Source organism: Amblyomma americanum, chromosome 11, assembly GCF_052857255.1.
Source record: "Amblyomma americanum isolate KBUSLIRL-KWMA chromosome 11, ASM5285725v1, whole genome shotgun sequence".
NCBI lineage: Eukaryota > Metazoa > Arthropoda > Arachnida > Ixodida > Ixodidae > Amblyomma > Amblyomma americanum.
This window is the reverse complement of record NC_135507.1, coordinates 8,429,978-8,455,283: the sequence shown is the minus strand read 5'-3', so window position 1 is coordinate 8,455,283 and position 25,306 is coordinate 8,429,978. Positions and strand designations below refer to the sequence as shown.

At 49.0% G+C, this 25,306-nt stretch overlaps 2 protein-coding genes across 3 annotated transcripts; one reads left to right on the top strand and one right to left on the bottom strand.

Moving 5' to 3' along the window:
• Window positions 1–1,838: 1,838 nt before the first annotated feature.
• LOC144111219 (T-cell acute lymphocytic leukemia protein 1-like) lies at window positions 1,839–10,090 on the top strand. 2 transcript variants are annotated; one of them, XM_077644433.1, is made up of 3 exons: window positions 1,839–1,955; window positions 6,540–6,748; window positions 7,026–10,090. In XM_077644433.1, the coding sequence occupies exons 2-3, from the start codon at window positions 6,558–6,560 to the stop codon at window positions 7,396–7,398; spliced, it is 564 nt and encodes a 187-aa protein (XP_077500559.1). In that variant the 5' UTR covers window positions 1,839–1,955; window positions 6,540–6,557; the 3' UTR covers window positions 7,399–10,090. The 2 variants fall into 2 exon arrangements, with proteins under 2 accessions (XP_077500559.1, XP_077500560.1); XM_077644434.1 differs by having other exon boundaries at window positions 1,861–1,955; window positions 6,521–6,748.
• Window positions 10,091–16,989: 6,899 nt separating this feature from the next.
• LOC144110896 (uncharacterized) lies at window positions 16,990–24,725 on the bottom strand (the record flags this gene model as incomplete). Its single annotated transcript, XM_077643965.1, has 9 exons — window positions 24,295–24,725; window positions 23,667–23,895; window positions 23,093–23,181; window positions 21,761–21,919; window positions 21,515–21,681; window positions 21,109–21,345; window positions 20,167–20,250; window positions 19,050–19,206; window positions 16,990–17,155 (listed from the first exon to the last, which is right to left on the bottom strand). Coding segments are annotated over exons 1-9 (1,581 nt in total), but the record flags the coding sequence as incomplete, so codon positions are not given.
• Window positions 24,726–25,306: the final 581 nt, after the last annotated feature.

Genomic DNA, 25,306 nt, shown 5'->3' with positions numbered 1-25,306 from the left:
CACACACTAAACAAATTCTCACCCTTAAGGGTGCAAATCCGCTGTCCCCAGACGAACACCCTTTTGGGTGCTAAAAAGGGTGCAGAGATCAGCACCCTCAGGAAGGGTACACAACATGGGTGGATCAATGTGGAGCACCCTTCCAACGTGCATTCGTAGAGGTGTTATGGAAAAATAATACCCTTTAATGAGGGTGCAACCATTACATCCTCTAAAGTACCATTAAGTGCACCCTTCCTTAAGGGTGCTGATCTCTGCACCCTTTTTTAGCAGCGAACAATTGGAAAAGGGTGCTCGTCTGGGGACAGCTGATTTACACCCTTAAGGGTGAGAAATTGTTTAGTGTGCACCGCAAAGCGCTGCTCAGTGAGCGCGCTTAAGAGCAGTATACGAGGTCTGTTAAGATGAAAAAATCAGAATGGGGCTTCTTATACAGTAGCAAATGGCAGTTGACGGTGGTTAACATTTTTGACGTTATATATTGCCCGCGGGGTCATTTATTAGAGTGTATACATCGCAATTTTTTTCGCCCGAAATTTGATCCAGTGCACGCGGACCATGTAACTAATGTATATTCTAAGGTGTTTTTACTGAGAAAGAGGCTCACATGACAGCCTCTGGAGAATGGTGCCAGTGCAGCGACTAGCAGCTTCAGCGCAGAGCACGTTAATCATTCTGCGTAATAGGTTCTGAGACCCGGTTTTTCTTTTTGCTTCTTTTTTCGCATCACCTGCTTGCTTTTGCATGACGCTCGTGTATATCTTGTTTATTTTTGCTTGTATCTGTGCTCACCCCTGCTTGGAGGAAAAGGACTCCGCAGTATTAAATACTGTGACGATTTTTGGGTGGGGGATGGGAATAGGTGTTTGAGTTACAGGTACAGAGCCCGAAGGTACGGAAAAAATCGCTGCTCGAGAGCTTTGCTTCCCTAAATGGCATCCTGCCCCGCATCGCGGCAGGCTGTCGGGTTGTCGCCAAGTTTGCAAGGAAGCAAATGACGTTAGCTGCAAGTCAATTAGCTGCGGCAGTCATCTGCGGCCGAGGAAATAGTACGACAAAGGTATGCACAGACAGACTATATATGGTTTGTGTGCAGTAGTGCTTCAGTAAAGTGGAACTATAATAGCGTTTTTAGGCAGTGATCAAACTTGTGTACATTATCCTCATCACTGGATATCTTCTGAAGCGCATCGCTTCTCATTTATATCAAATTCGTGATTCCTTGATCGCTTTCGGTTCTTGTTGAATGGCCTCCCGAGAATGCGCATTTATATCCTGTATGACGTCAGCGCTGCATGTTTTAGTGCGCGCGCATACTTCTGTGGCACTTATACTTTCGATTCAGCGTACTACGTATGTACAAGTGGCTGTGCAAACCTTTGCAATACCTGTTCTACATAGACTTCTCTGACGTGTGACTGCAATGAACGACGAGGTCACCGGAACGGGATCCTTTTAACGCTTGAGCCTTGCACTGTCGACTCGACACGCACTTAGCTACGGAACAGCAATATTCAAACACAACCGCAGGAATGCGGTGTTGGGGGTGCAACACATCAATAATTTACTACGCGCAGTTTGTTTCCCTCGCGCCAGCGAGCGCGGCGTGTAGATTTTTGCCATCGTGGCATTCTCGATTTACTGCGCAACTATCGATCCGCGCGGTCTGTGTTTTTTGCTGCGCGCGCTTCTGGCTGCTGTCGGCTTGGTTGGTCCGCTCTCCCCGGCGTAGCGAGCTCCTATTGGCCGCCGCCGCCGCCGCGAACTCTGCGATTGGCCGCGCGGCAGCCAATGGGCGTAGAGAGGAGGGGTTGCCCGGAAACGTCGACTGGCATCGATTGGCAAAGTGCGCGCTGCGTAGCCGGTGCACCGCGGGTTCGGAATTCAACTTGGGACCGAGAATCGCTGCTGGGATTTGCAGCCATGAGGATGAGCTCTGCGTGATAAGTAAAAAAGTAAGTGGGACAGTTTTATTATCATTTTCTTTTTGCGCATGACACGGATTCTAATGAAACTGGATGGTGAAGTGCGAAATATGCTAAAACAAATTCTTCTGAAAGCAGCCTTTGGGTTATTCCTTAGGCTTGCGGTTTTGTGAAGGTTGAAACTCTCGTAAACGGTCAATCATCCTGCTGTTGGTGTCGCTTCCAAACTTAAGGCAATAATTTCACACGAAAGAACCTCATGTTTATTGTGCGCTATTTTCCAGACAATACAGGCTGCTATAACAGGAAATATGAGCACAGCTAAGGAGTAGTGTGCGTCGAGTGTGCTTAATCCGTCACAACGCAAACAAGCAAGGCTAACCCGCGCTGTCTTAGCAACGCATGATTATGCTTCTTTGCAAGGCTTTGCTGTTATGCAACGAAGTCCAACTTGCTGGCGAGGAAAATCAACAGTTGGTTCCTTTCATAATTTATTAAGCTGGCTTTCTCACGTTACACGTTGCCCTAAAAATGGAATCGCTGGCCATTGGTATGTAAAGAGTGCAAAGTGCTAAACACTCACATCAGCGTTTCATACGGGCACCTCGCGTTGTCACCGTGAACACATGAAAACTCGTGAACTATGGCTATTATGCTGTTTTAAAAAATTAGCAGCCCTGCCATACGCAGGGCGTGCTACACCGTGGTGGAGATGGCTTAACGTTTATGAAAGGGGCATATAGCCTTGTTTAACTTGCACTTACAACTAACTAAATGTCCAGATTTTTTTCAGCAATGTTCAAGAATGCTCTGGGGATTGCAGAATATTTCTCTGGAAATATTCATGCGGTTCAATTCGTGTAAGAGAGTTATGCAGAAGTACAATAAGCGAAGTAGGCTGGCTCGCTTGATCAAGAAAGTTAAAAAAAATTAGCTGCGGTTTAACTACTGCTTAATCTGGTTATAGAGCGCAAGGCGTGGTGTACCGGGCAACTAGACGCGGCTTGGCGTCTGTAACGTTGACTGCGTTCCGCACATAGGATAGGCACCGCGCCCACCCTGCCACCCTGGCAGGTGGCAGTTAATGGTTGATCGCGAGAGGTTGCTCACCCATTGAACGCTGCGGCTCATTGCTTCAGTGCCGCGTGTCTGCCACAACGTTGTCAGAGCTAATGCATGCAGCCCATATCTCTCACCACCTGCACGTAGCACCTCAAAGCGCGACTTTGGTGTGCACTGTCCCAGGGGCCAGTTATGCGCTTTTCATTTGCTTTCAAAGCTCCCACCCTTTATCAGTTTCGGCACAGCTGCGGTTCGGCGACGTCACATGGTCCCCCTCGGTTTAAGGCCATATGAAACGCATGCTGAACAAGCTGCGGAAGGAGGCAGTAAAGCTTTCGCTTTAAAAATAGTTGCAAATTACTTCTCTCCACCGATAACCTCAATAAAAGCGCTTCTTTTCGTTTGTCATGAAGTACAATATATAAAAAATGTAAATTTATAAGAGGTGCAGCAGCAAGCGTTTGTGGTTATCGTATCTGTCATATTTTACGTGCACGTTCTGTTCGCGCCAAGCGCTTTGTGCAGAAGGGTGACTTCGTAGTTTGAGTCAGATCTTTCCCGGAACAGGGCGCCTCGAGGAGGACATCGGTCGCATAGTGGCGACGCGTTATATCGCACGGCACATCCGTCCCTAGGCGTCCGGACACACATCCTGCGCCCGATAACAGCAGGGCTCTGGAGGTCAAATAATTACAAAAGCAGAGAGAAATAGGCTGTTGTGCTCAAGATGAACTTCGTGCTAGCAAGTTTGTTCCACACAGTGGCTGAGCCCTCTTGAACTTATGTATTTCTGCACTCGACGGGCGCACGTTAACGTGCCTGAGGCACATACATGTACTATACCGTATACATGTGCAGCGTACCGTAGGCGATACGACCGTAAGAAATTTTATTTTTATTTTAAACGATTGCGCGGCTCAAACTTTTGTAGCCAGGAGGTGAAATGCAAAATGCGCCCGTGTGCTGTGCGATGTCAGTGCACGTTAAAGATCCCCAGGTGGTAGAAATCATTCCGGAGCCCTCCCCTACGACACCTCTTTCTTCAATTCTTCACTCCCTCCTTTATCCCTTCCCTTACGGCGCGGTTCAGGTGTCCACAAAGATACGTGAGACAGTTACTGCGCCATTTCCTTTCCTAAAAAACCGATTTTTTGCACCGCCGCGGTGGCTCAGTGGTTAGGGCGCTCGACTACTGAGCCGGAGTTCCCGGGTTCGAACCCGACCGCGGCGGCTGCGTTTTTATGGAGGAAAAACGCTAATGCGCCCGTGTGCTGTGCGATGTCAGTGCACGTTAAAGATCCCCAGGTGGTCGAAATTATTGCGGAGCCCTCCACTACGGCACCTATTTCTTCCTTTCTTCTTTCACTCCCTCCCTTATCCCTTCCCATACGGCGCGGTTCAGGTGTCCAACGATATATGAGACAGATACTGCGCCATTTCCTTTCCCCCAAAACCAATTATTATTATTATTATTGCACGGGCAACACTGCAAATTTGGTTTATGGTTTATGGGGGTTTAACGTCCCAAAGCGACTCAGGCTACGCGAAAATTATAAAATTGTATTTCAGGAAAAGAGGAGGGGGGACTTTAATGGAACAGGAGAGGTCTGCCTGGTTGTCGGCCTGGCATGCTGTCTGACACATATCGGTGGGCACCAGAACCGCGCCGTAAGGGAAGGGATCAAGGAAGGGCTTGGAGAAGAAAGGGAGAAAGAGGTGCCGTGGTGGAGGGCTCCGGAATAATTTCGACCACCTGGGGATCTTTAACGTGCACTGACATCGCACAGCACACGGGCGTCTGTGTTTCGCCTCCATCGAAAACCGGTCGCCGCGGTCGGTTTCGAACCCGGGTACTCCGGCTCAGTAGACGATCGTCCTAACCACTGAGCCTGCGGTGGGTAACGCTGGAGGGGTCAGATTCCGCAATAAATTCACCTCAGACAGTGATTACGATTTGCTTTGTTGAGAAGCCCACACGGAAGGCTTGGCTCGTTTTACGCACGAATACCGCGTTGCTCAAATTTGTTTTATTCTCTTCAATTTTACTCCCCAGTAAAAAAATAAATAAATAAAAGCAGATAAGCCGTTGCTGCTCCTTTGTCAATATGTTTGGTTTGAGTGCATTTGGCTTCAAATTAAATACATAGATTTTATTGGGACTAAGAAAAAGGAAATAAGAAAAATTTGTCCCGGCCCGCACCACTAAGTATAACGGGCTTCATATTAAATATAGTCGTACTTTACGCCATTGCTACGGTATATATGCGTATAATGCACTGCCACAGATTCCTGGACATTTTTTGAGTACACATAGCTCGTCAGTGTCCGAAGCTTCGCGCATTTACACAGCACGCCAAGGCATCCGCGAACGCCACTGGGCTAGATTGCTTACATCGATATAAACTATAAATGTTGACGGCGCACTTTGGTGGACCCGGACCTCTCTACTTTCTCGTCCGTGTCCAGTTTGTACAGATACACGACGGCCTGCCTGCATGCACGATCCCCGTCTCTGTCATCAGTATCACCATAAGGGCTTGTAAATGTTTGCAATTTATATAACCTTCAAGAGCAGCAGTGGATGATAGATTCAGGGTGGTCACTGAGCGACACAAGCATTCAACAACTTTCTAGCAAGTACTGCACATCCACATTGCCTCACCACACACCGCGTACTGAGGAGGAAAGCATGTCCTGCGATGATGCGACCACGGAGTAACCAGTACGTATGCATCCTTGCACTGTTTTTACAATGGCTGTTGAAAGGCGTAACGCGTCCGGCTTCCTACCTCCTCACTCGTACTCGGTAATCTTTATCAAGGCTGCACTGGAATTTAGACGATTAACAGCGGACGCCCCAGTCCAGCTGTAGTGTACATAGTGCTGTGTGCGTGTTTTTATCCCTTTTTCATGAGCATATCACGCGTGCAACCTGTATACATTTATTATTGTGTAAATAGTTTTTGTGCATTGTACCTCTCCCCCATCCTCTCTTCCTGTCCCATCACTTCTTTCGTTTCATTTCTCCACTCTGCAAAAATGTTATCCTTCCTTTTTATTATTATTTTTAATAAAACACTTACTGCTTCTACAGTGGAAACAGACATGTGTCCATTTGGAAATCGCCCTTCAGAGCGTCGCCCCGCCGCGGTGGCTCAGTGGTTAGGGCGCTCGACTACTGATCCGGAGTTCCCGGGTTAAAACCCGACCGCGGCGGCTGCGTTTTTATGGAGGAAAAACGCTAAGGCGCCCGTGTGCTGTGCGATGTCAGTGCACGTTAAAGATCCCCAGGTGGTCGAAATTATTCCGGAGCCCTCCACTACGGCACCTCGCTCTCCCTTTCTTCTTTCACTCCCTCCTTTACCCTTCCCTTACGGCGCGGTTCAGGTGTCCAACGATATATGAGACCGATACTGCGCCATTTCCTTTCCCCCAAAAAACCAATTATTATTATTATTATTATTATTATTATTATTATTATTATTATTATTATTATTATTATTATTATTATTATTATTATTATTATTATTCAGAACGTCCTTGCTGCTGCAGGTGAGGAGGAAGACCGCGATGGACGCGTCTTCGCTGCGCGACTCGACGGACACGACCGACTCGGAGGACCGCAACGGCCTGAGCGACGACAGCAGCTGCGACGAGCCCTGCTCGCCGCCTTCGGGCTACGGCCGTGTCTCCTCGTCCACGTCGAGCAGCTCGGGCCGCCGCAGGCCCCGCAAGGCAACCCGGAGAATGTTCACCAACAGGTACCTCTTACACGTGTTGATGCGCATGCGCTTGTGTGTCTACAGCCGCGTTCATTATAACGTGCAACATGCTCGCGGGCAACTGTGCTGTGTTGCTCATAAACCCGCTCTCGAAGCAAGTTTCGACAGGTCAATTTATGAGCTGCGTAAATGCGGAAAACCGTGCAAGAAAGTTGCGCGTTTCGTTGGACGATGTCGTGTTCGTTCGTTTCACCCTGGTCTAATCCGGTGCTTCGTCGTTCCCTTTCTTTTGCGACGCTTCCCGCGCGCCCCCAAGCAGCCGGGAGCGGTGGCGGCAACAGAACGTGAACGGCGCGTTCGCCGACCTGCGCCGCCTGGTGCCCACCCACCCGCCGGACAAGAAGCTCAGCAAGAACGAGATCCTGCGGCTCGCCATCCGCTACATTCGCCTGCTGAGCTCCATCCTGGACTACCAGCGCCGCTGGGAGCAGCAGCTCTGCTGCTCGACCACAGGGGGCGTTGTGAGCGCCGGTGGCTGCGGCGTCAACGGTAGCAGCGGGGTGGCTCGGGACGGCCTGCTGCTCCTGTGCTCGGTGCGAGTCAAGCAGGAGCCGCCTGACGAGGCGACCAACGGACCCACGCCGCCCAGCTCGCCGGCGTCGAGTCTGAGCAGCATGGCTGAGCCGTGAGAGCGTCCGCGATGCCAGAACGAGAGAGCGGAAAGTTGTTCACGCACACACACACGTGTGTATGGCGAAATGTCCAATTCCCACGGACAGATGGCTTGCGTCATGTAGGAAGGAAAACTGAGGAGATAAAGTCGCGCGTTTTCAGAAGCACTACTAGGAATCTTTGACCCATGGTGCAGCAGCGGCATCGTCTGCATCATTCGCACATCGGTCAGCGGACGTCAGCTCGGCGCGACGAGAGATAAACCTGATGCGCATGCGCAAACGCGCTGAGACGGCGGACATCTGGCGAGGGGGAGCGCTCACGTCCGGCTTAAAAAAAATGTGATGTAACGGCCTCTCCTAAGTTAGTTCCTTCCTGCATGGCTTGCACCGACGTCACACCGGCCGCCATGTTGGTGGCCCGGGATCACGCAAGCATGTTCGTTCCTCTGATCGTTGTCTGCCCCATGAAAGCTTGTTGGAAACTGTGCGTGGTGCACCATTACGGCGCCCATCGACGTCGGGTGCAAGCCAACTTTAACACTCCTGTATATAAATATCGAGAGATTTAAGGACCGCAGTTATACCGTCCCTGATATCCCGCCAAAACTCTACCCTTGCATTGTGCCCGAGCGGACGCGTTGTAAATAAGCCAGAGAAATGAAGTCCCGAAAGCTACCGAGATTAAAGGTCATCGAGCTTTCTCAGAGCTTCCTTCAGAGAGCGCAGCGTGCTCTGGTGCTATCTGTGGCTGTCTACTGGGCTCAGTATAGCTTTTCGAGACATGAGTAAACCACGGACCATATGAAACTGCGTGCACGACAAATAATGTTCGAACCCCAGTCCGCTAGGAAATGACACCAGTATACTGCACAGTGCGGCGTTTACGTGGCCCCCGACAAGTCTCTGGAGCTCCTCTGTACATTTGCTAGTTTCCAAAATATGGCGGCGCGCCCTTAGCGGTCCGATGACATCCAGATGCGTTGTGAAAAGGAAACCGGCGTGCGCTAAACGGCCAATGGCCTCTTGAGGCCAGCGCTGTCTAAATGCTCACATCTCAGTAATGGGCAAGGTTTTGAGGTGACGGAGAAAGAAGGGTTGAGATGAGTTCTATGAGCGCGATAGACAGGCGTCCTATCTCTTAAGTCGTCGTAACTTACGCTGCAGAAAAAAAAAGTCATTGGCTTGTGGGCGCGCGAGAACAGCACTCTACAACGAAGCTGACAGCCAGCACACGTAGCTTCCGCATCCTCCATAGACACAGGATTGTCCCTTACTCAGATCATGAAGTAAATGCACGGCGTTTAACAGGTACATGTGACGTCATCACGCGGAATCATTTCAGTATCTTCTGCGTCACAGAACACACGGAATGCGCATGCATTTTAACTTGCTTTAAATGTTGGCTGTTCTGCTGTTAAGTGAGCACGCCGTGTTGCCTTAAAGCTATCTTATCAGCGAGAGAAAACGCCTATTGATTTCTTTATCACAAAAAAAAAAATGAAGACTGGTGTGGTATTTCCGTTCAGTATTTCTCTCTCCGAACGGGGATGGGTCTCTATTCATGATCTCAGACCAAAACCTTCTATGCTCTGACCCCACTGAACCCTTGCCTCAGTGAAATCGCGTAAGCCAGTAATGAGGGTTTCGTGCTTTCGGACAAGACGCAAGCGGCGCCTATTTGGTCTGTGGAGTCCATACGCCCAAATTCAGTAGCGTTTCAAGCGCGGGTGAGCTCTTCTAGTCATAGCGTATACATTTCAGTATGCTAGTAAAAAAAAAAACTGTTAGATATGTCGTACCACAATAATTGAGACTTTCATCGAACACCCCGCTTCCGCCCCCCCCCCCCCCCCCTCGCCGCCTTTGTACGCTGAATCAAGTTCTCAATACTAAGTGAAACGCATTATAATCTTATGTTTTGGTTCTATCCCCGAATCACCGCTAACCTATTCATCACACGCAAATGTTATGCTGTACTACATGGCAGCATCACGGGCATGCGCAGTGCTCATTTTGTTGCTTCTAAACTGATATCCGTAATGATCCGGTATAGGGTCCTCTAAACGCATAAGTATCAGAAATGAAATTAATCCACCAAAACGACATAAAGCGAGCGATGTGAAAACAAATTTCCACTAATTTCTCAGAGCTGCTTAATCATATCAGTTACAAAACGTCTTTTATGAGCCGGACAGACAGGTAATGATGGCGCCCAACAACTTTTCTTTCTGCATTATGCTCCCATATTCACGCTTGCAGCAGCGTTGGGCAACTCATTAAGTTTTTTGAACATTGCGTTTTTTAACCAACTGAAGTACCGGGTTTCTATAGGATCATATAGAGAGCTTCGTGTAAGAGAATAGTTCTGATGATTTCTATCACGTTAACTACGTCGGACCACACACCCTACGCCGCATACGCTACACTCAGGCGTGCAGCGACAGGTGCACTAAGAATGTGCCGTTCATTGTTGTACGCTTTTTGCGTTTCCTGTGCAATGCATTTAATATAGAGTGGCTCCGTCGTATTATGGAGCCTCTTGTGATCGCGCGCTGCCAGCCGACCACAGTAAAACCGGAGCGCGATCTTTGCATTGCAAAGCTCAGGCAGCCTGACATGAGCACGCCTAAACAGGAAAGACGTGCTTGCTACAGGTGCATTGTCGCTGAAAGCGCTTTCATTCAATAAAAAAAACAGTGAAACAATATGTGATGTTTTCTTTGTTTAACGCCATTTTTCTGTGCAGTGTGCACTGCTGGAGTGCGACCCGTCTATCAACGCGCACAGATTCGCAGTTCTGATTGTCTAACAATCTCAAGTCTTCACACGTGCATGCGTCTTTTCAGAGTACACCATCCTTGCTATCCGCACTTCCCGTCATCAAAGTAATATGGCTGCCTCCGAATAACGTTCCCAGCACTAAAATTATCTTCATGGCACTATAGCTTACTTCTTTTGTAGCGCCATTATTTTATTACTTAAGGGCTTACGCATTCGATGTAAACAACTTCCGTGATTGAGACGGGGAAAAAGAATCTCCATTCCTTTTATCAGAAGCTTCTGCATCTGTACGCGTCCCGTAGGGCATAAAAGAGCCATTGTAAGGTTGACGGTACTGTGAAATGCAATCTAAACTTTGGTTCTCGTTTGCGCTGGCAACACGGGCGGTGACAGCCATACCCTCCCACAGTCGGCGGCAAGGGCAAGATAAAAGCTCTACTCTCTCATACACCGAATGACTAACTGCTGAATCAGCCTTGATGGCGAGGTTCAGGATGTGCATCATCCGCGCTTTCTCGCTCATAGTTTAAATCATACGAAGGTCGGTTTTAAATCTCTCTTCCGAGAAAAGACTGATCTGCCGGGTGAGTACAAAAAAACTCCAAGGAGCTACTGACTACGATACCTGCACTACGGGGGAAGCTCCACCACAGCCAGAATTTCGTGATCGCAGTTTTAAATTCAGCTCGGCCCTTTTTTACTGTTAAAGTTAAATGCTTATTGTTTCAGGCATTAATGGCTTCATTATATACTTAATACTTTCACGGATAAGTCAATTACCTAGGTCACAGCTGCCCCGCATATTGCTCGGAGTAAGTCGATTGCGTGCAGGAAAAGAAATATCCTCCTATGTCCCTCTCGGTCAGGCATGGATAAAGAAGCAATTTTGCCTCGTGTCTGTGCGACGCGGCTGTGAGGACGTGGAAGCTGGTAGAAGCGTGAAAGCCAGGGTGCCGACCGGAAGTGAAGGGGCGTCTGCAGGCAGGGGTCGCCTTACTCTGTATAGGGTCGCCTAGACAGAGCGGCGGCGAAACCGGACGCAGATAAGGAAGCGGACGCTTTGTGTTAGCGGGCAAAAAATAAAAGAAGGAAGGCCTGCAGCCGCTTCTGTAGCTACACGGACACAGCCTCCTTGGAAGCGGATCACTGTGTGGTCGCGCCGCACGACATCACAGCATGGCCTCGCAGCAAGGATCGAGTTTCACGAGGAAGGGGTGCGGCCGGCTCTGACAGAGCCGTCGTGGTCACTGAATGAGCTGCGAAGCTAAGGAAATCTGACTCGGTTCAACACACCAACACGACGGACGTCATGCGGTGACGCCTTTCTGGTTGTACCAAATTTCGCATCCGGCATTTATGGCGGTCAGCGAAGTGCGCTAACACCACTGCAGGTGGTCGCTCGCCAATGTCTACATACAGAGTGACTAAAGGAAGTCATTCAGTTGTGGAGCTGTTGACTGATAAGGTTTTTCGAGTCATCTTTGGCTGAAGCTGCACAATTAACAATGCTTTTTCTTGGAAAACATGATGAATTCACCAAAGTTCGCGGAGACAAATAAGTAGAGAGCTAGGGATATTGTGAGAAGTGTGCCCCAGTTACGCAAGTAGTACAAAATGCTCGCGCTTGCGCGTTTGTTGAGTACTGTAGTGAAATCGGTGCGGTATGCATGTTTGTGCTATATATCGGCCGGATTAGAGTGAACGGCTCACTTGGTGTCCGTGGCTCGCAGCCAAAGCGACAATTAAATCTTCCTGAATAGTTCAGCACACAAGAAATACATCATTTGAGACATCATTCGAAAATTCAAGCCGTATGCACAGCCTTGCTCAAACGTGTTCACGCCCCATGATTTCCATTTCAACCGTATAGTGGGGAGCTAGCTTAAGGCACCGTTGAAGCTCTAAATATCTCCAGGGTGAGCAGGACGCTTCTATTCACCTTTATAGACATTCTAGCTCATATCACACTCACCCTCTTTAACGTTTGTCTGCGTATGCGTACTGAAATCAACTATAACACGGCGACGAACGGATACATGCGGGACAAGGCTTAGCTGAACCTGACCACGCGCGCGCGGTCTACAGCTCCACGAGAATAATCGTAGCTTTTTTTTTTTCATGAACGCATGGACGACGCGACGGCGTTCCATTCGGAAACAACGCCAGTTCTCAGGACGAGTCATAGTTACACTCGCTTATTGGGGCCGAGGACACAAATCTATCTGTGCACACGAAAGCCGCTGCGCCAACTTTGATTCGAAATTCAACGGCACGCGCACAAAAAGATGAGAAAGGACCGTCTATGGGAGCACTGCCGTTAAAAAGGGGGGAAAAAAAAGACCCTGCAGCCGCCGGCACTCCCGTTTTTAATCCTCGCCGATCCTTTTGAAAAACAATCCGTGCCCGCGCCTCCGCGCGTGATATTGGCGACACGCGACGCATTTCTTTCTCGTCCGCGCCGCCTCCGCCCGTTTGCGATATCAGCGCCATCTCCCGGTTATGCGTGGTGCTGCTCGCAGTTCGTCCGGGTATGGCGGTGGAGCTGCTTCTGCCGATTGGCTTTGAATTATCGTGTTGACAGAGGGAAGGTCAGGCCGGTGGCTAATGGCCGCGAAATTGGAAGGGAGAGAAGCAGCGACCGACCGGCGGGGTTTCCACGACGCTCGGACGAGCATTCAGTTTGGAGCAGGAGAAGGAGGCGTAGTCGGCCGCTTCGAGTTCCCATTTCCGCTCGCGCGCTTTCCCTCACCGAGCGCCGCACCGGCAGGGGGAGCAGCGAGCGTTTTCCCACGCCGGCGGCCGTTTGTATGTGTGTGAGCAGCGCCGGCGGATTAGTTCGGCTTCTTCGCACCGGCTCCGATGCCGCCACCAGCCAGCAGTCCCGTTGTCTACCGTCGCCTGTCTGATTCGTCGCGTTTGTCTCACTTGTTTTCATATGACTGTGTTAATTCTTTTTTTTTTCCTCTTTTTTCGACTCGGCGAAGAGATAGGCGTGCCACACGACCGGCTAGCGCACCTGCACCAGTGCGGGCGTCAGTGTATGCAGGGGAGTTGCGGGAAGCGGAGTTATGATTCGCATCGAGGTTTTATGGAGCGTGCTCGTCCTGGGGACGAGGGAAGCGGCACCACTATTCTGACACACGGGAAGTGAGGGTGCCCGATGAACGCACACAGCTATTCGTGTCGGTGTGCTCAGCAATAACTAGTTCTTTTCGGCCTGCTTTAGTAGACCACACCCCTCGAAGTTCTCTGAGACTTTTGTATTTTTTTCTAGTGTGTCCCCAATTGTCAAGTGTTAAAAGGGAGCCTGCCAGAATACGTTACTCCTAAGGATGTTTTCGGGACGCCAGGGGAACGTATGTAGCAAATCGTTCAGCTACCTTCATCTAACGTGAGGAATGCTGGCCTCGTAGCACCAATTCGCCGTTCAATATATGTGTCGCCAGAACAGCAGTGAACTCTGCCATATACGCAAAGAGACAACCTGGTCGTGTTTCGCGACAACGCTTGAGTGCCGCCTCGAGCGAATATATATATATTTTTTTTGCTTCTGTTAAGATGGTCATCAGATGCAGTAAAAAGTTGCTGAGGCTGTTCTTTTTCGCTGTATCATTCTGTACGCAAGGTTTTAAAGCTGACGTTACGCGTTATGGTAACCAGCCTATAGTGCCCCTCTCTTTCGTCTGTTGACTGCCAATAAAAAGTCCTAAAACATCAAGAAGTTATTTATCTTAACAACATTACACACTGCACTATAAGCTGACTTCCATAAGAGGTAGTACAATGTAATAGCATATAAACAGCGTCGCTCCTGAATAAAGAACTCCGGCAAGCTCGCTTTTCTGTACAGCACCGGTGTCTTTGGAGCAGTATGCAATGAATGCAACGAACGTACCATGGAACGAATGCATGGGGCATGAGGCAGAAAAATAGCAAATTCTAGCTTCACATTTGAATTGGTTACGTTGTAAACAACGAGACGAAGCTCCTTATTACTGAATTCTCTTGACTTGTGTACGAATGTAGTAGTTGTAATCCTGACGATGACCTTGACGACCCGTAACTAAAGACAAAGAGATCGCGCTCGCGACAGTGCAACGTGCGACGCTGCCGAAGCTCAGGCGCCTGTTAGAAATTTCTACTTGTGCCCACAAAATAGCGTGAATTCGACCTATTCAAAGCGAATACTGAAAACAATGCTGAATTAGAGCGGATAATTCCTGCATAAACGGGACCAAAGGCACAACGACAGCAGAACAGGCAGACGGGACGAAGGACTTTTGTACTGTCATCGTCCCATGGGTCTGTGAATTTTGTGCATCATCACAAAACAAAGTGTAGCGTCAAATACATCGTTAAAGTCGCACCAGTTCGAAGTACGCGTACATTATGCGTTGTCTGCGAAAGCAATCGAAGTTGCCAAGGCGCTGTTCGCTGCCTCGGAGCAAGACCGAGCCATACAGCCTCCGCCGGGGACGACCAGGACGAGAGACGAAGAGGTTTACGCCTCCTCCGCCCCCCTTTCTCCCGACGGGCCTCCTTATCAGCAGCCGCCAGGCGCCCCGTCCAGCATCGATCCAGGGCCATTGCGGCCGCCCGCTGTGTTGACGTTAGGCGCGGCCCCTGGCGCTAAATGCGTGGCGCGTTCCTATGCACTCTACGTGAGGTGCAAGGCAGGCGCGGCATTCCTGATGAAGGCGAACAGCGAGGCAATATGGTGCAGCTACAAGCCACCGCTGAAGAAATTGTCCTGTTTTCCAAGGAGCACTCGCGTCTCGAGTAACAGATTGCACCAAATCCCCACCGCCCACACAAAAAAAAAGATAAAGTAAGAGACTAAACAAAATAAAATAGAGACAAATAGGATTATCACTCCCCTACGTGCGAAAGAAATAAAATCCACTGGTTGAGCTGTGTTATATCGGGTGTTTCGTTTTATGCCAATCAGTCTTCTTTTTTTTATGAAACTGTCATAACTAACGAGCTTTTTTAAGTTGCTTTATATCTGGCTAGACAGACACTTCCTTAGAGCGTATTTGTGATAAAATGATTAATATACACCCCCAAGACATAAAAATAAATAATTATTCCGTAACACGTTCTAAAAAGCATTCAAAATATATTGTGAGTTATCTATTGAATAAAACGATACATTCTTATGTACTTACATTAGTTTTACTAGATGTGTTCATGGTGCTTTGTGCTTATGCCGCAGACGTTAACGCAGCGCATAGATGGCGCAGTGAAGGGAGAAATTAAAGAGGAAAATGATCCTTATCTTGTTTTTTATCACACAGCACATGCAGAGAGGGGAAAACTATTGCGGTACTTATACAGTGGTAGTATCTCGCGTCATCTTCACCGATCCCGTTTCACGGGCGCTCCTGCACGCTATGTTCGTGTTATTGAGGACAACTAAGTGGAAAACAAGAAGTGATGACAGTGACCACGGGCGAGACAAGTTAGATTGTATCAGGGTCGACAAGTCGCAGCGCCTTCCACGTTTCACCTGAACCGCGCAATGGGGAAATGTATACGGGGAGGTAAAAGTCTGCATGAAACAGAAGACTTGCTACATACCGACACCTTTAAAGAGTGAAATTAGGCAGCAGATTAATGGCTTTAACTAACGGGTCTCCACAAGCACAGTAACGAATAACGGCATGAAATTAAGCTTCAGTAGTTCGTTACTTCTAGAAGGACTTGTTGGCACACTAGTTGCTTAATCAGTCAGATGTAAACGCGACAACGTTAAGGCTCTGGTTCTGCAGAAAATGCGGCGTCTGAGATGTGAGCGAAAAAGCAGGTGGTCCACCTACCACCAAGATCATGTGACTTTGTGACGTCATCACGACCTGCCCACAGTGACAGGTGGCACTGCGCAAGGTGTGGTATGAGGACTCCCCGCGACTATGAATGTAATGTAGAGAATGACCGTGTCTGCGAATTGATGCGGAAAGAGGACACCAGGCCGCTGCAGAGATTCATTAAAACTATGGCATCATACCCTTCAGGTCGAGCTTAAGTGTCCCCTCCAATTTTTGAAAAAAGCACTGAAGAAAGAAATACAAGGCAACTTTAATACGAGGCGACACAGGTTGGGCTCGCTTTCAACGGTAAGGATTACTCTTTACCAAGCTATATTGGTAAGTGCTATCAACGTGCGCCCTACTGTTAACATACTAGACTCCTAATAATGCAAGGAAAACTCTCTCTTATTCAGTATTACAGAAAGTGTACACGCATCAGTAGGTAGAGGTGCCTAGAATACAAAATAGAACACCTAGTCTGCGCAAAACTAACCATTTTTGGTTGTCTCAACTAAAGGTGGAAATAAAAATAAACAGGACAAACAAAGCGGTAACGTTGGTGGTACTATCTATAAGAGTCTCTTTAACCGCGAACAGTCCAGACACGTATATATAGCTCGTGCGTCTGCTAAACAAAACACGTTGCGGGGCTGGTTGGTGATGCATATTTCTTCAGCAAGTAACCCAGCGCCACATTTTAAGCTTGACCGCCTCTCTTTCACGTACTTTTTCACAATTTCTTCGCTCTAATATATTCTTCATTTGCACCATTGGAACACTGTTACAATTATGAAAGTGGCAGAGTTCCACATCCACCTCACCTCTTTTTTCGGAGGTGGCCAAGGCCCACGCTTTAAATCCGAGCTGCCGGCACCGCCGCCCTGATGGGGTGGCGCTGCTGCGCCGGAAACAACATGGCGGCGGCCACTTTAGTAGGCGACACGGCGCGCATGGCCTGCTCAGCCGCTGGGAGCACGATGCCCGCCAACGGTCGCCAGGGCTCAACGCTGACAACGCTGACGACGCCGCCTGGTGACGCGGGGGTCAAACCCGGGGCCCCAGCGGCGACGGCGGTGCCCCCTGCGGCCTCACCAGGCCCACCGGCTCCTTCAGCGAGTTGCTCACCCGGCCCAGGTGCACTGCTGGTGGAGCTGGTTGATTCTGGAGTCGGGTTCAGAAACCTAACAGCAACGATCACTTGAATCTTTCGGCGTGAAATCACCACATGCCAGACAGCGGTAATTTTCTGCGTTGTCAGTTGTGTAATCTCGATTCCATATTTGTTTTTGCAGCAATTGTTGCACAGGGCTCATTCCAGGTGAAAGTGGCGTCGCCATCACAATTCTTAATTAAAAACTCTACCATTTACCATTTTGTACAACGAGACACCTAGGTAGGTCTGAATCATGAAGGAAGATGCGCAGTGAAGCGTTGGCACATTTAATAATTTGCACTATTTATAGCCATGTAAGCCAGGCGGACGTGGTGGTAAGATGGTGCGCCACCTGGCCTCGACCTGGTCACCTGGGGGGTGATATGGGTGCATTTGGGAATAGCCGCACCCTGATGGAGGGGGCGGGGAGTGCCACGGCTTTTGTTGCCACTTTGCCTCAAGGCACCTAGAAATTTTGTTCTGCAAAAAATACTTCACAGCAATGTCGCAATGCTAAGAGTGAAGCAAACTTTAATGACATTGACGTTCTTCAAATGTTATTCGTGAATAAATTTTCCTTTGCCGATAATTATTCCGGCCAAATTTCTTCGGATCAATTCCAAAATGTTGAATAAAGCATATTTGCTACGGCTATATTTTGTATTGTTCACCTGCTTGTCTGCTGCTGGTTCTTCAACAACTGAACGGTAGCACTGGTGATACTATATACTATACCAGAGTCTTTAACCGCGAACAGTCCTGAGCTGTATACCTTTAACGCTTATGTCTGCTAAATTTGCTTAGTCAACTGTTTAATATCCTTTTATCGCGATTGGCGCAAGGGGGAGGGAGATATGCTGAGGTGGCGCTACTATACGCACCGGCGCCTGCCCCTATAACATGGTGAAACCAGGAGCGCCCTGTTATATTCGAGTAGTAAGGGTGAGGCGACATTGTTTTGTGCGGAAATTCGGGCATAAACAGTGTTATTCAACCATAAGCTCAATAATTCATGGGTTTTTTAATAGTCATTTTTTGCAGCAAAATACAGTTTACTATAAGCGGTATCGTTTTTGTGCGGGACATAAAATGCTTTAGCTATTGCTGATTAATAACATGGCAACAACATGAGTCGCCGGTTATGAAATTCGCTCACTGGCTGTATATAAGTGACGTCACCAAACCAGAGCATTCCCAGTGGCTGAAAGGAAGTGACGTCACGAAACTGGAGGGAAGTGACATCATATCCGGTAAAAGCACCTACAGCTGCTAATGCTATCGTACTGCTTGCAAACACAATGTAATTGGATGGCCCTGTGAATTTTTTAGTACAAAATAGAATCGTAAGTTGCACTAAATATTTACCAAATATTTCCTTTTACATCTTGCTTGTTACCATTATTTCCTCACATTATCATATCACCTGTTCAGTACCTCCGCGTCCGTGGAATACCTACCTGGATTTGTGTATTGCGAAAACATTAATTCAGCATCACAGCAGCCATGGAACAGGACGTCGTTGGCGTGGGCAGTACTTAATACAGTGAGTGATATCATTAAGATGTCTGTTCAGTACAAATGTGCTGACCTCTCACTTCTGGAACTTAGTGTTTGAAGTTGGCCTCAGGATAAGCTACGTCATAAATAGGAAGAATTAAATGAGGCTTAAATTCATCAGTTAACTGAAGCTACCTGCACACAATAAGGACCAACTTTTCTTTGATTTCCATGCGGTGTCTTCAGATTTGTGTGCTGGGAAATCGTGTTGTCTAGAAGGGGTGCTTTCTGGTGGGAAACGGGTTTAACCAGATTTTAAGGAAATCTGTCTGGGTTACAAGCATCTAGTAAAACCGGGTTTTACCCAAAAACGAAGGGTACTGTGTGAATTCGAGTTGATGATGTTATTCAACGAGACCACGTACCCGGACAACACGGAGACCGGCAAGACGAGCGCGGCGCACAGCAGGAAAGGTAGTCCGACATAGATGGCCGTCGCGACGTCGAAAGAGAACGACAGCGCCACCCTGCTGAGCACCGTGAACACAGACTCACAAGCGGTCACCAGTGCCATGAACTTGCCTGCGCATGCACAAAAGAGAGGGCGCTCGTGTCAGCGCGGCTTCGATGACGAGAAAAAATTGCCGCGAAGGGGGTGCAACCATTGCACCAGTGGTGTGCGGCCTATCCATCAACCGCATTTATTGGACTAAACGAACGTCACTCTTTCTCTTTATGCGGCATGGCATCTCGGCGCGTAATTACGCTTTGCTTTCCAAAATGCATTGTGAAAAAAAAATCTACACGGACACCTAGTCCCCTTGTGTGTTGGTAATGCAATAGCATTAAAAGCTGTTGATGCTTTTGCCGGAAGTGACGCCACTTTCGGTCTGGTGACGTCACTTCACTCCAGCAAATGGGCGAATTTTATAACCGAAGACACATTTTTTTCCGATGAGGCCTTTAATGCTACTGCATTAAAAAAAACTATCTTTCTGACTTTACCTTTTTTCTGAGTGATGCTACTCAGAAGGTATTCCCAGTCGACAAGCGCCATGAGCATCCCCTGTACGCGCTGATGGGCAGCGTTTAGACAAGCGGCACAGAATAAACAGGCTACACCTATTCAACAAGCGGGCACCTAAAATGCGCATGCGCAAGGAATTATTAGCCCCCGTTTCACTACGCACATTAAGCAGCTAAGCTAAAGCCAACATACACTGAAGAACCACTGGGTGATTAGGTGCTGTGGTAAATTTTAATCTTTCTTTTCGCAATGTCTCACTACATTTTATCACTCTTCGTTGCGGCGCTAAAGGCAAGCAGCGTTCATGACAACACATTCAACAGTTATTAAGGCAATTCTTCCTTCCGCATGTTTGTTCGCGATATTCCTACCCGTCAGATATACGCACTGCCAACTGCCAAAAACTCATCAGGACGGATTAAACTACTATAACAATAAGGGCTAAAGCGGCTATATTTTCAGCGTTTTAAATAGACCCTGGCAAAATGTACCAAATTCAGATTGGCAAGTCTCACCGGTTTCGTCAACGGGAACCAGCTTGGAGAAGTACGACTTGAGGCCGACGGGTGCGACGCCTTGCGGCACGGCCAGCAGGTAGCCTGAGACCAAGAGGAGCCGGTGCTTTTTAGTGCACGAATAACACGGGTGTCACGGAACGGCATGACATGGTCACAAAAATCTAGACCTTGTTTCATGCATTCGAGGCTCCTTAAATATCAAATACAGTCCCCCATTTAATCGTTATGCACGCTTACACGATTCTTGATATGACTAATTTCCTGAAGAAAAATGGCAGATGCGTCAAAAAATCCTGCGATGTACGAAAAGGCACCTGAAACCCCAGAAGCACAAGTGTTTCGGGTGTTCCGCGCAGCCTCCACATAGTGCGATTTCGCGTCCTGTGTTAGTCTCAAAAGTCGCTGATTGGGCGGAAAGGTGATAACGTCAGAAGGTCACGTCACCTTGTGCCGTCATCACAGCGTGCCCACCATGGCAATTCACACCATGCGATTTCGCGTCCTGCGTTAGAAAAGTCACTGATTGATCGAAAATGCGACGACGTCACAGAGCCACGCGACCGCGGCGCGAAAATTCAAAACTGAAAAACGGGGGGGAGCGGGTAACGGGGAAAGGGGGAGACAAGCAGATTGGAACAGGTTCTCTGTGGACTCACTCGGCCCATGATTATATGTGTTCAAATAGACGATGACAGTGACAGAATTGTGCATATAGTGAAAGAACTGACACACACAAACTTTAGGAGCAACGTTGCTTCTAATATTGTCGCATTAAACTTTCATAAGACAAGTGTACCGGGAACGCTTCTCATCTAGAAGCCTCAAAATTCGAGTGATTCGACGTCCGACTGGAAAACCGGTTTGCCGCCGCGCTTTGGTGTGAACGCAAAGTAGACGTAGAGGCAGAAAAGAAATGCATAAACAAAACCATCGACGCACTCAGGTAGAACAGGGCGGGCACGTGGGTCAGGCCGATGATCAGGTCCCGGGCACTCCCGCAGGTGGCGCCAACGTTCATGAAGGTGACGTCCGTGACGCCCACGACACGCATGCAGCCGACGGCGAAGACACCGACGACACCGACGAGCAGGCCACCAATGGCCGAAACGATCGCGTACTGTGAGTACGCCCAGCCGAACACCAGCCGCGTGTACGGGTACAGGATCTCGTCAGGGCCTGCGTCGCGGGGGATGCGCCGTGTTGCAGCAACGCTTCCACAGAACGACACAGTACAACGATCGCCGTATGACGTATAATTTGATCGCTGATACAGCAGCGGGTCGACCCAAACGTGACCGTGAACGAACAAACCTATGCGTTTCAAGGCTCTCATTGAGAGACTAACCGTAGTTCATGGCGGCGATGAGCGCCTGCAATGCGAAGAGCACTTTGAGCGTCCGCTGGATATTCCGGTGCCCAGAGAACATCTTGGCCGCCTCGCGGGCGTTGGCGGGGCTGACCAACAGCCGGAGCTGGTTAATCTTGCTGGTAGTCGTGCTGGCTGTTGAATCCCTGGAAATAAGCACAAGGCCGTGGGGTGAAGGATAAGATTTCACAACTGTAGCGACATCGGTACAATAGTCCCGCATACCTGAGCGCTGGGCTAGCCCAAAGCACTGCCAGCATGAAGCACTGCACGCCCAGCGCAGACCACAGCGACACCTGGTGACCGAGAACCGAGTGCAAGAGCCAGCCCATCAACCAGCCCACGGCTCGTCCCATGAGCGCAGACACGTCGAGAAGGTAAAACCTGAGAGGAGACGGAACGGCACGAATCCCATTTAAAGTAGATTGCAGGAGGAGGGGAGGGGGGGGGGGGGGCATAATGTAAACTGTTCGTAGAACTGACGAGCAGAGGCTACTTACTTGACCATACCATTTCGAAGACCACAACGGAGGTGTAAATGAGAAGAATGCAGTGCTAACTGAAATAGTAGGTTGTGTACTAGGTATTCTGGGCAGTTTTGCAAAATGGGCAACACTCAATCCGTAGTAAAACACGCTGCGAGGCTAGTTGGTGATGCATTTACTTTTCTACCTGTCATGTCGTTCTATGTGTTCGTCTAAATATGTAGCGCTGTTTAATTTCAATTCGTAGTTTAAAATGAACACATATATTCACAAAGAATGCTCTACATCTAATAGCGAAGAGTTCTTTCAGCGAAATACACGGCATGGCAAAATATTTTCTGGAACTCTGGACTGCTGATAAGTGTTCAAATAAGTCAACAATTATGAAAAAAACTCGCTAGGATTTCGAAGGGATACATTACTTTTGTTTACGCAGGAATAACAGCAAGTAGCAATTTTTGAGGCTGTAAAATTTAAATTTATAAATTTAAAATTATTAGATTTTAATTTAATTTTAGTTTATAAGCGGAATTTTTTCATATACTGTAAGATTTCACTAAAACAATCATTACAACTGCGGATCTCTCGTCGGCAAGCTTGAATTTTTTTTCTGTCACCGTTTTTGCAATCGTCAAAAACGTTCGCTATTGGTTTACAATGGGCGTCTTTACTCGATGCGGGCGATGGCAAAAATCTTAAAAGAATTTTTACGCATGGGAAGAATGGGAAATTACCATCAATATTTCCATAACAGTACATTACAATATTCGAATTATTCAGTATTTTTGTCCAAGAATCCTGGGCTCATTGAACCGCACATGGCATTTTTCAACTAGTATGAGTCAAGAACTGTCATTCAGCTAACGGGAGACAAGATTTAAAAAAAAATGACTTCGAAGAGCAGAGGCAATGCTCTCTACGTGTGCTGGACAGCGCGAGTGTCCTCACTCAAAGGGGGAGAAAGCTGTCAACATAGTGCAACGCCGTGCATTACAGTATCCAGAAGGAAAGAGGCCGACATTGATCATGTTATCATCGGACGACTAAGAGATTCAGGCAAACAAGAACCGACCTGATTGTTCGGAAGAGCCTAGCCTCAGTGCGCTTCGTCACCACGTAGTAGCAGCAGGACAACATGAGCACGTGACCGCCAGAGCAGCCCTGCGCGGGAGAAAATAAATGTACTTTTAGCCCTCTGACCGGAGCTTTTCAGCTCTGCCGGTGTGTGCATGCATGCAGGCATTCAGATTACAAGCTGCAAGGCCTACGCGGCGCGAGAAATTCAGTTTTTCTCGGTGCACGCAGGGCAGTAAGGTTCTTCTGAGACACGGGTCTGTAGATGTGCCTTTGCACTGTGTTCTATGGCGACTAGATTAGTTATCCGCTCGTTCGTTAGTCCGCTAACTCGCTTGCTCGATCATTCGTTTTTTTACTCGTTCGTCCGCTGCTTCGTTTACTATTACAGGCTCTAGTATCGCCCTAGTTCTTATGTTCATTCTTACACTCAGTCGTTCTTTCGTTCATTCCCTCGTTTGTTCTCTCCTTCGCTCGTTCGTTCGCTCCAGCTATCGTTTGTTCGCTGGTTCGCGCGGTCATTCGCGCGCTAGATCTACGCTCACCGCAGCACTTCTACCCTTGCCGCTCACCATGGGCAGGACGGCGAACACGTAGGCGAGCATGGGTCCCCCGCCCAGAGCGAGGAATACGCGCACGAGCGACGTTCCGGCAGCGCCCACGATGGCCAGGCCCAGCAGCGTCGCGTGGCCGTACCGGTCGCACACCGGGCCGGCAAGAATGGCCACCACGGCCGAGGTGAGCGTCAGCACGCCTTCAGACAGAAGCAGGTGGCGTTGCGAGACGACGTACACCGAGTAACTGCGGCGTGACACCAGCCCGTTAACACAAAAGGGCCTTCAACGTATATGACGCGACGGCGTTAATAGGTGAATGCCCATAATGCGGACTTAACATTCACAGATCCCTGTGAGTCCTCATACCATTCCTGGCGCAGTGGTGCAGCGGTTAAGCGATGCGCCACTGCCCTGCAATGACAGGTGCTGCCACCGGTGGGGGTTGTGCGACCAAGGTTGCTCATACTGAGCAACCTCTCGCGACCAATCATTAAGTGCCACCTGCCACGGCGAGCAGTTTACTCACAATTTGGTGGGCAGGTTGTGATGACGTCACAATGGTCACACTTGTCGGGCGTGACGGCGGTCGCCATTTCCGCTTGCTCAGGCCCTTCTGATGCTAACGCATTGAAAAGCCGCTCACCGCTGTTCATCGTGGTCGGCGAGCTCCTCGCAGACGTCTTCGCCGTAGCCCATGCTCCGCCGGCAGGCCTGGTCCTCGAAGATGTCCGCGATGGTCGCCGACGGCATGGCTGCGGACGCGGCGTAAGCGAACAGCAGAGCCTCCATCTGTCGCGCCGCGAGCCAGTCGAAGAACAGCGACCACAGGGAGCGGGGCCCGTCTTCGGGATCCTCGGGGCCCGCACCGGCCAGCTGTCGCAGCAGCCAGCGGAGCGGCCGTGCGGCGATTCTCAGGCCAGATTTGGGAATCCACATGCCACGGGAAAGAGGACAGCCTCAGAACACGAAGTGCGCGAGCGCGCCCGCATCCTCGCGTGTCATGTTTGAAGGACAACGTGCGCACAGAATGTCCTCTTCTTCAACTTCCCCAAGCGACGCAGGGGCTATGAGGGACACCGTTGTGGAGGGCTCCGGATTAATATAGACCAGCTGTGGTTCTTTAAATAGTGCGTACGTCACACAGCACACAAGCGTTTTAATGCGTTAACAATTGCAAGCCCCATTGTGAAGAAAAAGCGGCCGGGCGTCCGGTACAATATTGTCTACGTCACCTGCCAAGTGGCAAAGTGGAGAGGGGGGAATTCTCTCTCCATATTAGAGGGACGGGGTAAGGGAATACGTCTACGTAGGGCTGGTAGTGACCATAGATCTGGTTCACGAGAGTGAAATAACTAGAAGAATGAGAATGGAATGGGGTACCCTATTTGGCAGGTTCTCTCAGGTAATGAATGGCAGTTTACCAGTATTCAGCACAGGAAAAGTATACAAGAGCTGTATCTTACCTGTATTCACCTGTGGGGGAGAAACGTGGAGGATAACGAAAAGGGAATACGCGGCAGGCTATGGAAAGAAAAATGATAGTTGTAACGTTAAGAGACAGCAAGAGAGCAAAGTGGCTGAGGGAACTAACGCGGGCTAATGACATCCTAGTTGAAATCGAGAGGAACAAATGGGCTTGGTCAGGGTATGCAACG